We start from the raw sequence: 12,062 nt of genomic DNA, 5'->3' as shown, positions 1-12,062 counted from the left end.
GCTTTCAGAAAGTCTTCATGGGAGCTCTGCTATGCTGAGCTTTTTCAGGCTTTATATCGTTCCCTACTCTTTCCTTGTTTTAGGCTTGGAGCAGCCCGCTGACTCTGGAGTTATATTAGCCATATTCCTGCTCTAAGGTACTCTGGGGTCTGCCATCTTTTCCTTCCTTTCACTTCATTTCATCCTCTTCTGCTGAAGGAGATTTTGTTCACACAGTTTTTGAGAGCAGCCCAGAGCCCTGAGAGTGCTCCCTGAGCTATGGGATCAGCTCCTGGGGCAATGGGATTCTCTCTCCACCACCCTGCTCCTTTCCAGTATCCACTACTGAGCATACATAGGCACGGTCTCAGAGCAGGACACGAAGGTCACATCCCAGACAGAGGGAGGTAAAGCACCAGCTACACTGCAAAGGGCTCCTTCCTCCTCCTGGCAGAGGAGTTGAGGACTGCACTGGGAACAGAGCAGGGGCTGATGTCTCAGGTTCTTTAGCGCTATGCAGGACTCTTAACCTCCAGCCACTTTTCCTCTCCCTTCCTGTTACACTGGGAAAGTATTTGCACACAAACCAAAAGGATTTGGGCAAACAAGAACCAGAGAAGCATATCTTTTTAGTTTAAAAATTGCTAACAAATAATGGTGAGGGAATTAAAGGTGATTTGCATAGAGGCTGAGAAAAATTACCACTTCCAGTAGGATAAAACAGCAAATCCAGAGTGCTGAGCTACCCAAAAAGGTTGCAGGGTAGATGCTGGTGACATTTCAGGGTGCAGTCTCAGGCTGTGATAAAAGAGTAAGAGAAGACCTACAGGATAAAGGTAAAATCCAAATCAGGTATTTATTTCATATTTTTTATTTCAAAACCAGGAAACAACCACATTAATAAGCATATAAAATCCATCCAAAATATTCACAATGCTGTTACAGAAAAAGAAAATAACAAAAATACCATGTGAGAAAGGCCAACACATTTCGGTCCAAGCCAACACACATCTGATGCAAAGTATGGAATGCTCTTATGCACAGCTGTGGGGAGAATTTCTTAACATACATACCCATAAATATCATGTCTGGATGTGCTGGAGGGTCAAAGGAAGGGCACAGAAGTCTACATAACTGAGCCAAAATATCAAAATTGGGAGAGAAGTCTTACATAATACTTCTGAGAATAATTATCTGGCATGTAAGCCTGATAAAAAGCTTGGGAAAACTGGATGTAATATGATTGTATTGTGCAAAGCTGGGGCACTTTAAATTAATTCACAGGAAGCATTTAGCAGCAGCAAATTTAACTGATCTTTGCAACTGTTTCTCATTAGGGAAGGTAGAAATGTCATCACTAGTTACTGAAAATGTCGGACAGGCCCCATCAGAATATACATCAATGGGAATTTCTCTAACCTGCTGTGAAGCATTGTGTTGGCAAGAAAGCTTGGGCTATCCACACTACAAAAGTCTTGCTGTCATTCCATCCTTTCTAAGCCTTTCTTCCTTTTACCACCTCAGAATCTGTGGGCCTGCCTCTCTTCTGGGATATCCAGTAATGAATTCCAGCAGGTCACCCTGAGTTTGACCAAGTCCAAAAACTGCAGCTTGATGTCAGAAGAGCAGGAGTTTAAATCAGACCCACCTCTGTGCTACCTGTTCTGTGCAGGTCTGGACAGGCACAGGCCTGGACCCTGTCACAGAACGCTGCAGTGAAGTAAAGCTGCCCCTCCTTGACTGCAAGTGTACCCTATGTGCTACTTTTTGCCTGCCTGACCTGAGCTGTGCTAGCTCAGCAGCAAGGGTGGGGGATACACAAACTCAACTGCCTGGCGGAATGACAAGCGAGGAGACGGACACTTACTGATGAACAATTACCGCCTGCCACATCCCTCTGAACAGAGGCACTATTACAGAGCTGTACATGTCTACAAAGCACACTGGTGAGCACCACAACATCATGCAGACCTTTCAGAGAGGATATATGGGGCAAAAAACATCTGGCCTTCAACCAAGCAGGGGACTGAGCACTACAGACCTTTCACACTGCTGAACTAGCAAATTCCAGTAGCTCTGGTGTCTAGTCCTGCATCTCTACCCTTATGAACTTACATGTACCACAACTGACCATGCCTGTGTCCAGAAGGGTCATGCTACATGCCTCTGTAATATTTATAGGAACAATTGCTAAGAAAATACAGCTTGGAAAAATAATTTTTATCCTCACACTCCTTTAAATGACAATCTGCAAATTTCAGACTTTATGACGTACTAGACTACAAATAGAGAAGCCAAAAAGAAATAAAATTAAGAGAAGGCAGGAATAATTACCTTCTGGTTTGCAATCACCACCCTCAATCATCCATAGAATGCTTAAAACCATGTCTGAAAATATAATCCAACAACATCCATTTTAAGATGCAATATCACACTCTCATCAACACTTGAGAACAATTATTTAAAATAGCCACCAAAAATCCCTAATAACAGAGATTTTAGTGCAGAAACATACCTCTTCCCACAAGTACACAATTCCTTGAATTTCTTTCCAGAGGGCACCAATAACTTCGAGGTGATGTGCATAATTGGCTCTGCTGTACATACCACATTAAATGCTCAACCTCCTTTTTAGTACCACATTTCTCCTTTACAGTCTTATTGCACCTCAAGTCTACAGCATCTTTTGTTAGAATAGCTATTTCTCTTAAACTTCTCCAATTTCATTATCTGTACATTTTTGTATACCATTAAAAAAATAAATATTTACAAAGTGACATACAAATAAATAAACTGAAGTAAAAGTATGCTTTCAGTCTGTCTATACAAAAAAAACATTAAAGGGCAGGAAAAAAATATGCATGTGACTTGGTCCCCTTTTTCCTGAGGCTAAAAAAAGTGCACACTGGATAGGAAAAAGCAAGATGGTTTTTTGGTAAGCTTGCTAACTTCCAGTGTAACACCATACACACACACAGAGTAGACTCAAAGGGCTGGGGACTCGTTTAGCGGGTCACTTCAACTCACTACAAAAATAGTGATTAGATTCAAATACATAATGGTCACTGTGTGCATAAGTATGTTAACCCCAAACGGCCATTTTACGTGAGAAAAGTAAAAATATTGCCAGCTCTTCTCTGTTCTCCTGATGTTTGTGGCAGGAAAGATGAGATTATTTTTGCAAGTGCCAGGTGCTTCCCAGTATGGCAGACCACCCATATCAGATTTGCTTAACGCTGGCAAGCCTGGCAGAATGGGCGAGCATGTGGGTGAAAAGAAGAAAATAGCAGCAATTGAGGAGGGGAAAAATGTCCCAGTTCTCATGGTTTTCTTTACTCATTCCTTTAATGACTCTTTAAGCATGTAAGAGTTGAAGAATGGGTGTGTCATGGATCTTAGGCAGCTGCTTTGTCAGCTTGTATGCTGTTCAGCTCCACCATGGGGCTCTTCTGGGGTGACGTGGGGGCATTTGCTCCTCGTCCTTCAAAGCCCCTCGAGATGTCTTCAAAAGTCCTGCCCTTGGTCTCTGGCACTTTGAAGAATGTGAAGACAAAGAAGATGACCAGGAAAACAAGGAAGATGAGGAAGACATAGGAGCCACATAGTTTCTGCAGGGAGGACAAATGAAAAAGGTTTCATTTTGAAATTACATGTAAGGTCATTTGCTGTCGACAGGTTAAAATTCCAACACCTTTCTCCAACAGTGCCCTTACTGACTTTTTTGTCATCACAGCATTTTTAAAATTGAAATCAGGTTCCCATGGGCTTCTAAAGGTCTTTAATCTTCCTGAGGGTGACCAAAATTGAGGCTTTTAAAGCAAAAGCTTTGATGTCCTAACTAAGATGGTTCTTCCAAATATTTGTAAGCTACAACTAGTTAAGACAGCAGAATATAAGGTGAGCAACAGCCTTCAGTAAGAATCTTAACACTGACTCAGGGACCTCTGGGAGACTCAGGGACTCTGGAAGACTCACCAGCCCACTTCTCAAAGCAGGGACAACTTCCAGGAGAGGCCAGGTTATTAAAGGTCATATAGTCATGTCTCAGAGATGCAGGTTCTGCTACCCTTCTGGACACCTATTCCAATACTGCAGTGCTCTTACAGTGCTTTATTAGCTGAGACTTACCTCTGCATAGGGGAAGAGCATTCCCACCAAGAAATTGGAGGTCCAGTTGGAACAACCGGCCACTGCCATGGCTGCAGGTCGTGGGCCCTGGCTGAAGAGTTCTGCCACAATGAACCAGGGGATAGGGCCAGGGCCAATCTCAAAAAGAGCCACAAAGCCAAAAGTGGCAACAATGCTGATGTACCTGATCCAGTCCACGATGTCCTGCAAGGGAACAAGATATGATCAGCACAACGCCATCTCCAGTGTCACAACTTTCTCAGCTGCACTGCGAACACTGTAGCAGTTCCCAGAGTTATAAAATTGCTCTTTCCACTGCACGCTTGGCTCTAGCCCCAGTTCTACCTGCCTACAGGGCAGCATTGCAGAGCAAAGCAGATGTATAGTCTTATAGGTTCCTGCTGGGGTCAGCCTGGACAGTAACATTGATCACTCACCTTCAGAGCTAAAGCTACAGTCATAACAGCAGCACACACAGCCATGCCAGCCAAACCAATTAAGTGGAGGGTCCGGCGCCCCGCACGCTCCACCAGGAACAGCTGGAAAGGAGAAGGCAGAAAGAAAAAAAGAAATCCATTACTTTGGCAGCAAAAGCAGGACAGGTTCCCTTGCTCAGTATCCTGCACCTCTTGCTTATCTGCCTGTAAACCTCAGTGACCATGGCGATCTCAGTGCAGGTCACCAGGCTGCTCCATCCTCAGCACAAGTTCTTCCACTCCGGTTCTTGCTACTGCTTTCTCTCATCACTCTTTTCCCCACATGCACTCCTTTTCCACCTTCTCTTTCATCTAAGGCAACAACACCTCTTTCTGCCTATCTCTCCTCCCACCATGCCTTGGATGCACTCTTGTCTTTGCTCCTACAGGTCAGTGCGTAGCCCAGTGCTTTGCCTGGTTACTTGTCTGTAGTTCCATCTGCCAGGAACAGACCCAGGCAGACACACAGCCCTATTCCACTCACCGACACCACAGTGAAGACTGTGTTTACCACACCAGCTCCAATGGTGGCATAGACAGGCTGTGTGATACCAGCTCTTTCAAAAATCCCTGTGGAATAATAGAATACCTGGAAGAGAAGAGAAGGTTGGACACAGTCATGATTCCATGTTTGAGAGCATGTCCCTCATCCTCTGCCTAATGGCTTGCACACCCAGCAGGGAGTTTCTAAGCAACACTCCACACTATAAAACACCATGCTTCCAGTCAAGGTTCATTCACTTGGTGCAAGGCTGCAGTGTCTTGTGGGAAAAGCAAAAGCCATAATATCCACTTCCCATCTTAGCCAGATGACAAAACAGTGACCCTCCAGTCAAGGCACAAAGAGGTTTTGGGACTCATAGATCTTTCCACACCAGTGGCAAGTGCAAGTTTAGCCAGAGATAAGGGAGGCCCAGAAGATGGGACAGGAAGGTAACTCACAGCATTGATGCCTGAGAGCTGCTGGGAGAGCTGCAGCATGATGGCGATGATAATGGCTTGACGGTAGTTTGGAGAACGGAAGAGCTCTGGCACAGTTGCTTTCTTTTCCTGGGACATTTTAGCACTCTCTTCTTTCATCTCCTGGATGTCTTGAGACACATCTCGATCGCCACGGAGCTTCTGGAGAACTGGAGGGAGGAAGCCAAAGGTGTCAGGTATGAGACACACACCTGCTGGCTGTGGGGGGTGTGCGTCCCATCCTGCTATTGCAGGGAGGGCACGGCAGGAAGACTGAACACCTCCAGTTGGTGTTAAGGCCTGCTGCCTGGGAAAGACCAAGCCTCTGCAGGCAGCCTTGCTCTTCTTTTCAACCCAGAGGTCAGGGTGCTGTGATCAGCACAGAAACCAGATCCTGCTCATGTTGATTGATCTACAAGCTTATGTTTGATCCTGAAATTCCGTTCACACTCTTGCCAGAGCCGACCCCAGCCCTCCAAGCTCTCTGTTAAATGCCACCTATTTCCTGCCTTTCAGGAGGAGCTGGTGGAGTAGCAGCAGCTGGTGCTGCTACATCCCACCAGGCCAGGTGCCACTCCTCACATCTTAATCCCACCTGGAGTCTCTGTTGGGTTGCCAGGTTTCTCATGCTTCCTGGCACTGGTGCAACCTAAAGGATGGGAAGGTAGGCCAGGCCTGGTGCCCTCCGGGAGTCACACCCTAATCCACCACAGGCTCCAGAATCAGTCCTGGCCTCCCACTCAAGTGCAGTGCAGGCTGAGAGCCAGAACACTGCCCTGCCCCTTTGAGATGAGTCCTTACCTGCTTGGGCTTTCTCCTCCTCCATCTTGTTGATCAATAGGAAACGGGGGCTTTCAGGGCAGAACAGAAGACCTACACACTGCAGGATTGCCGGGAGGACCGTGAACCCCAAAAGCATTGGCCAAAGCCCTTCAGTGCCCATGATTGCCTCTAGTCCAAAGATCTACACCAAGAATAGGAGAGAAACAAGAGTGATTTTAAACACTTCAGTTCCTCACCCCCACTCCAGTATGACAGGATCCACATACTGCACCTGGTGGCAATTAAAGCCCTCCTCGCCCTCTCCCAGCCCTCCTTCCCCCACCTGAGGGTAGGATCAGGTTGTACCACGCCTACCTGAGCCACCAGGATGCCCACAACAATGCCCAGCTGGTTGAGGGTGCCAAAGGCGCCACGGACACTGGTGGGTGAGACCTCACTGATGTACATGGGCACAAAGCCGGTGCAGAGGCCACAGAAGACACCAATAATGAAGCGGCCAAGAATCAACATCTCCACTGCTTTTGCTGCCTTAGAGAAGGCCATGAGAAGGCCACCAGCAAAGGCCAAGATGTTCACCAGAAGCATGGAGTTCCTCCTGCCAGGGTAAAGATGTCAAGAATGAGCTTAAACTGGCAATACAGCGGGAATATTGGTAAAGGTAAACCTGCCCATGATCTCCCATATCAGGGGTGGGAAGAGAATGGAGTAATTCCCATTCAGCTCCTGCCTTGGTCTGCAATCCTTTTTGCAGCCCACACATTCTTGCTTCCTCCTGAGACATCTCTTCCCACCTCTGCCCTCTTCCTCCCAATGCTCCTTTGCAGAAGGGAAAAGTTCTGCAACAGATTGCATCCCTCTTCCCAACTTACCTGCCAAATCTGTTTACAAACAGACTGACTGAGAAGGAGCCAATCATGCCTCCTACGGAGAAGATGGCCACAGAAAGTGACCACAGAGAGGTGAGGAGTTCTTGGGAGACAGCCTTCCCACTCCTTTCTGACAGAGTTTTGTTGAAAAACGTCCGGATGATCTGCAACAGGAATCAGGTAGAGAGTCACAATCCAGAGGGGAGACTGCTGTCTTCCTTCTGCTTCCTGCTGCCATGAAAACAGAGATAGACCCAAAAACGCAGCAGTAAGTTATACAAGGGAAAATGAGGGTGCAGAAGGAGGAGCTTGCACTGAAGTAGCAGTATGATGAGGGAGAGTGCTTCACTCAATGGGGGGGGCAGGCGGGGTACCCACAGGACAGCAGTGTCTATTAAGGAAAACAGGCTTATCTTCTGAATATTTCAAATGATGTGAGTCACTGGTGGCTCTTGGGAAGAGGCATGAGACAGCTGGGAGTGAAAGGGAACAAGAAAACATGACCAGTGAGAGGATGGGAACATTTCTGGCAATGTCAAAACACTGGCAGCAGGGTTAGGATTTCTGGGACAGAAATAGTTGGAGACACAAGGCTTCACTGAAGTAAACCTGAAAAAATGTTTATTTTTAACATAATGCTGCCCCATGGGGATGTGACAGGGCCACGCTGCTGATTTCCCAGGCATCTCTCTAAGCTAGTGAGGTAAATTCTGGCATGGGCTGGGGGCGGGGGGGACAGAGTGTCTCCCCCAGCAGATGGCAGCAGGACATTAGCTAGGGAGGGACCAACCCCATCCCCCATCCTGTCATGAACATCGCTTCCCGGAGACAGGGTGGATGTGGTATTCATGACTCAGTTCTTGACAGAGGAACCATCTTAAAGTTACATGAAAACCACATCTCATTTTCTTCACGTCTTGGTTCTTAGGCTACAGTCATGGGATGATTCGGTCAGAATGGCCAAGTCACAACCCTTTTGCAAGTACTGAATCTATACTTAACACAAGGAATGAATAAACAAGTAAAATAAAGAAACTTGAAATAAGCTAAATTAGGGCAGCTGTAATTCCTACCAGCCCTTAACTGTTTTCTGCCTGCTGCTCTCTGCATTCCTTCTGCCATGGTTGGTTTATTCTGACTCAAAACCAAAGTGGCTCACATTCCTCCACACACCACATATGGCAGATGGAGCCCCCCTGCCCTTCCTGCGCTCCTAATTAGGAGAATTAATCTCTCTGTTTGCTCTCTCTCCTCCCCAAAAGTTTGCCCTTCCTGTTCAATGTTATATTTGAAAGGGGGCTTTAAATGCCTTATTGACTACATAAACCAGAACCAAATTATTGGCTGCTGGGGAGACAGTCCCTCTCCTTTCTACACCACTGTCTTCCCATCAGCCCCTCACTCATCCCACCTCCCCAGCTCATTCCTCGTCTCACCTTCTCAGGTGCATTAATTACACCAGTGTTGTACCCAAACTGGAGAGATCCAATGGCAGCAATGCAAACAGCATAGACAAGAGGCGCTGTGATTTTCTGTGGAAAGAGAGGGAACAATTATTTAGTTAATTTGGCTTTCTACACAACTTGAGTTTCTCTTCAGCATAAACAGCAGCTGCCGCTCATAAGTGCCATGTGCAAGGGCTCTGAGGGCAGGGAATGGGCTTTTATCCAGCAAGGGTGGGTGGGTACCAGTAGCATCCCTTGGATCCCCCTCCCAGGAAAGGGGGATGCAACTGTACAGCAGGGAAAGTTCTGTGACTACAAGTAGGAGGGCTTGTCGGGGCCACCCCTTTATTATCTCCTGACCTTCAGCAACTTTTCGCAGCTCATTAGTAATGAATACACTGGCTGCATTAGTGGCTGTTATTTTGGGTTGATCTGCTTTACAGAAGCTTTTGCTGATCTCTGGCATGTCATGAAAGAAGGGTCTAACTCTTTCCTGCGCCAGCTGACAAGTTCCCATAAATTGAGTCACAGATCTGCCCATGAGCTACACTGGCAGTCACTCATAACAGTTACAACACGCACTCTTCAGCGGCAACAGCGTTTTTCCCAGGCGAGAGCTTCCCAACCCTGCCCCAGGGCACCAGGCAGAGCAGCGTGCCTCAAGAGGTGGCAGCAGCTGCTACCAAGCTCCCCATCTATTTTTCTTTAAGCTGTGGCAATAGCTGGTATTTTAAATGATGTACACTGCCTGGAATTTCAGTGTACCTGAATCTCTATTTAAATAAAAAACTGCTGAGCCCTCAGAGCCATAGGGAAAGCCTGAAGGTCCAACCTCAGAAGCCCCACAGACCGAGAAATTTAAGTGTCAGCGAAAAGCATCTGACATTTTGTTCATTTTTAAAGCTCGTGGCATTTAAGCCAGCTCTGAGTGAGGGAGGTGTGGGGGAGCAGGTGACTCAGGAGTTGGCACTTAGGCAGCCAGTGCTTGAGTTGGCACAATTTGGAAAAATTGTGTTCCTTCCCATCTCAGGAGGTTTGAAAGCTTTTCCAAAAATATCAACAGTTCATTTTCCAAGACTTTCCTATTATTGTACTTAAGCCTGGCAGAGTAAACTACTTGTTGAGGCCTACTGTCACAGCTCTTCCAGTCTCTCACTTTCTAGCTCAGCTCCAGGAGTAGTGGTTCTCAAACTGCCCAAAGTTTTTGACAATAACCTTCTGTCAGTGCTCATGACACCTTCACCAATCTTTTCAAGGGAAGCACGTCTGTGCTTCTGGCCTGCACAACCCTCAGACACAACCAGTTCAGCCTGAATAAACAGAAATTGAGGAAATTACTCTCAGCCATGGTTTCCTGCATCTACATCATGTAAATGTCCTCCTGCCCCGGTCAGTGGTGGAGACAAAGTGGACAAGGAGCAGATGAGCACAGAGGTAGCATTCACACCTGAACACACCATAGGCAGTCCAGGCATTCTCACAGGCACCCTGTGACCGCTCCCCTCTTTTTTATCTCAAGGAAATTTGGCAGAGAACCACAAGGACACAGAACTTTCAAAGCATCTGGATGCCTGTAGAAATGCATTATAATATCTAAGCAGTTTTAGGACTCCAGGCCAGGCCATCTCTAGCCAGCAAGTATGGCAAAGCTGCAGGCAAACCCCAGCTCTCCACATGGTTTACACAAAAGCACCTTTCCCCCAGGACTCTGCTTTGTCATGGCTTGCAGCGATCTCAGCTGGCCTTTTTCTTCTGGGTGCTGCAGGGACCACAAGGTCCCTGCTTTGTGGGTACCCCTCATTGAGGTGGTACATAAATAAACTGTAAGGAGGTTAGTTGTTCTACCCTCTTTCCTACTTCTTCTCCTGGCTGTTGCTATTCGTCTCCTACCCAGCCTCCCACCACCTAGACATCACACGGCATGACCCATCCCCTCCAGTGAGCCAGACTGCGATCTAATGTATGGATCATTTGTTAATGCTGCAAGTGCTTCGCTTCCCGAAAGGCAAGCGGGCAGCTCGGAAATAGCACAGCTACACCCACTCTATCTAAAGGCTCAAGACTGAGGTCTGTACACCAGCACGGAATTCGAACCACCATCCCTCCCTCCGACCACAGGCATCGGCTGCATTCATTTCCCAGGAGATGCTCCTCACCAGCTCCCCTCCTTCACTGACTGCAACCCCAGAGTTGTACAACTTGTTGAGCCCGGCAGGAGCGGCCTCTCCGCGCTTCTCCGAGCGACCTTGACCAGACACTCTCCCTTCCTCTGCCTCATCCTCTCACGCTGTCCTCATCACCCTCCCAACAACATGGCGATGAGAGCCCGGGCCTTCTCCAATTCTGGCTGCTCCCGTGTAATTCCCCGGCATCCCGCACCAGGTCCAGCTGGGTATTTGCTGTCTCCCTTAGCACGTTCAAACACACGCAGCCATGAGCTCACTCCACTGCTGCACACCTCACTCGCAGCTGCAGATGAGCAGATGTCCCCTGCTCTCCATATGAGAAAGAGGGGAAGCCCATGCTCTGCCACCTTCTTCAAATTTAAAAATGCCTTTATAACTCATACCACCACCACCACCCAAAAAGTGCCTTTAAGAGCAATCCCCCTTTTAGCATCCTAAACCCTGGGACAAACCGAGTGCGGCGCCGCCAGCGAAACAAACCTCGTGATCAATACCCTACAGCACGGACAGCATCATGCGCATCATCAGGCCACGCGCACGAAACCAAATCGATCCAGCGACCTCCGACAACCTCTCCCGAACTGTGCGGTCCTCCCCCACTCCCGCAGGCAGCCGCCGAAGGGCCGAGCAGCGGCCCTGCCGGGACCACCACCGCATCCATCCCCACTGCGGCCCGCAGACACCGGGAGACGGCGACGATCCCCGGCCGCACGCCGGTCGCGACTGCATCTCACCACCCTCAGCCCTCCGCCGAAGCGCCCGGCGACCCGAGCGACGGAAAAGAGGGCGAAAAGGAGCCCGCGTTCGCCCCCCGTACCTTTTTGGCATCCATGGTCGGAGGCCCCCGGAGCACGACTGCCGGCGAACGGCCGCCCGCCCGCACCTAACGGAACGCGCGAGAGGCTCCACGCCCGCCCGCGCCCGAGACTGCCGCGAACCCGCCCCGCGCACACCTCCCGCCTGCACACCGCGGATTTATGGGCACAGCCATGGGAGGGGAGGCGCAGGGCAGAGGGCGGGGAAGGGGCGGGGCTGAGCTGCCGCCGGGCAGCCCATCGCCGCGAGAAGAAAAAAAAAAAAAAACCACCAAAAAACGCAGCAATCACGAAACACGCCCCCCCCATCCCGGAGCTCACGCCCCTCTGTGACGGGAATCTGCGTGCGGGGCGGCCGGGCCGTGATGGAGCGGGCCGGGCGGGGGCAGCGGGCCGGGCGGCCGTGGAGCGGCGGCCCCGCTCC

At 48.9% G+C, this 12,062-nt stretch overlaps 1 protein-coding gene across 1 annotated transcript; it reads right to left on the bottom strand.

Annotated features, from left to right (window-relative positions):
• Positions 1-816: 816 nt before the first annotated feature.
• Positions 817-11,789, bottom strand: LOC116439418 (solute carrier family 2, facilitated glucose transporter member 3). Its single transcript, XM_032098917.1, has 10 exons — positions 11,641-11,789; positions 8,629-8,724; positions 7,196-7,356; positions 6,681-6,921; positions 6,345-6,507; positions 5,526-5,713; positions 5,068-5,172; positions 4,545-4,646; positions 4,108-4,311; positions 817-3,587 (listed from the first exon to the last, which is right to left on the bottom strand). The coding sequence occupies exons 1-10, from the start codon at positions 11,653-11,655 to the stop codon at positions 3,375-3,377; spliced, it is 1,488 nt and encodes a 495-aa protein (XP_031954808.1). The 5' UTR covers positions 11,656-11,789; the 3' UTR covers positions 817-3,374.
• Between the last annotated feature and the right edge of the window lie 273 nt (positions 11,790-12,062).

Source organism: Corvus moneduloides, chromosome 2, assembly GCF_009650955.1.
Source record: "Corvus moneduloides isolate bCorMon1 chromosome 2, bCorMon1.pri, whole genome shotgun sequence".
NCBI classification, from domain to species: domain Eukaryota; kingdom Metazoa; phylum Chordata; class Aves; order Passeriformes; family Corvidae; genus Corvus; species Corvus moneduloides.
Note: the sequence above shows the minus strand (reverse complement) of the source record. Positions and strands in the feature narration are given on the sequence as shown.

Coding starts and splice junctions, on each gene's coding strand:
- LOC116439418 (XM_032098917.1), bottom strand. Junction 6,508..6,680: donor TGGGCATCCTGGTGGCTCAG/GTAGGCGTGGTA, acceptor TTCTTGGTGTAG/ATCTTTGGACTAGAGGCAAT. Junction 4,647..5,067: donor CAGTCTTCACTGTGGTGTCG/GTGAGTGGAATA, acceptor TCTCCTTTCCAG/CTGTTCCTGGTGGAGCGTGC.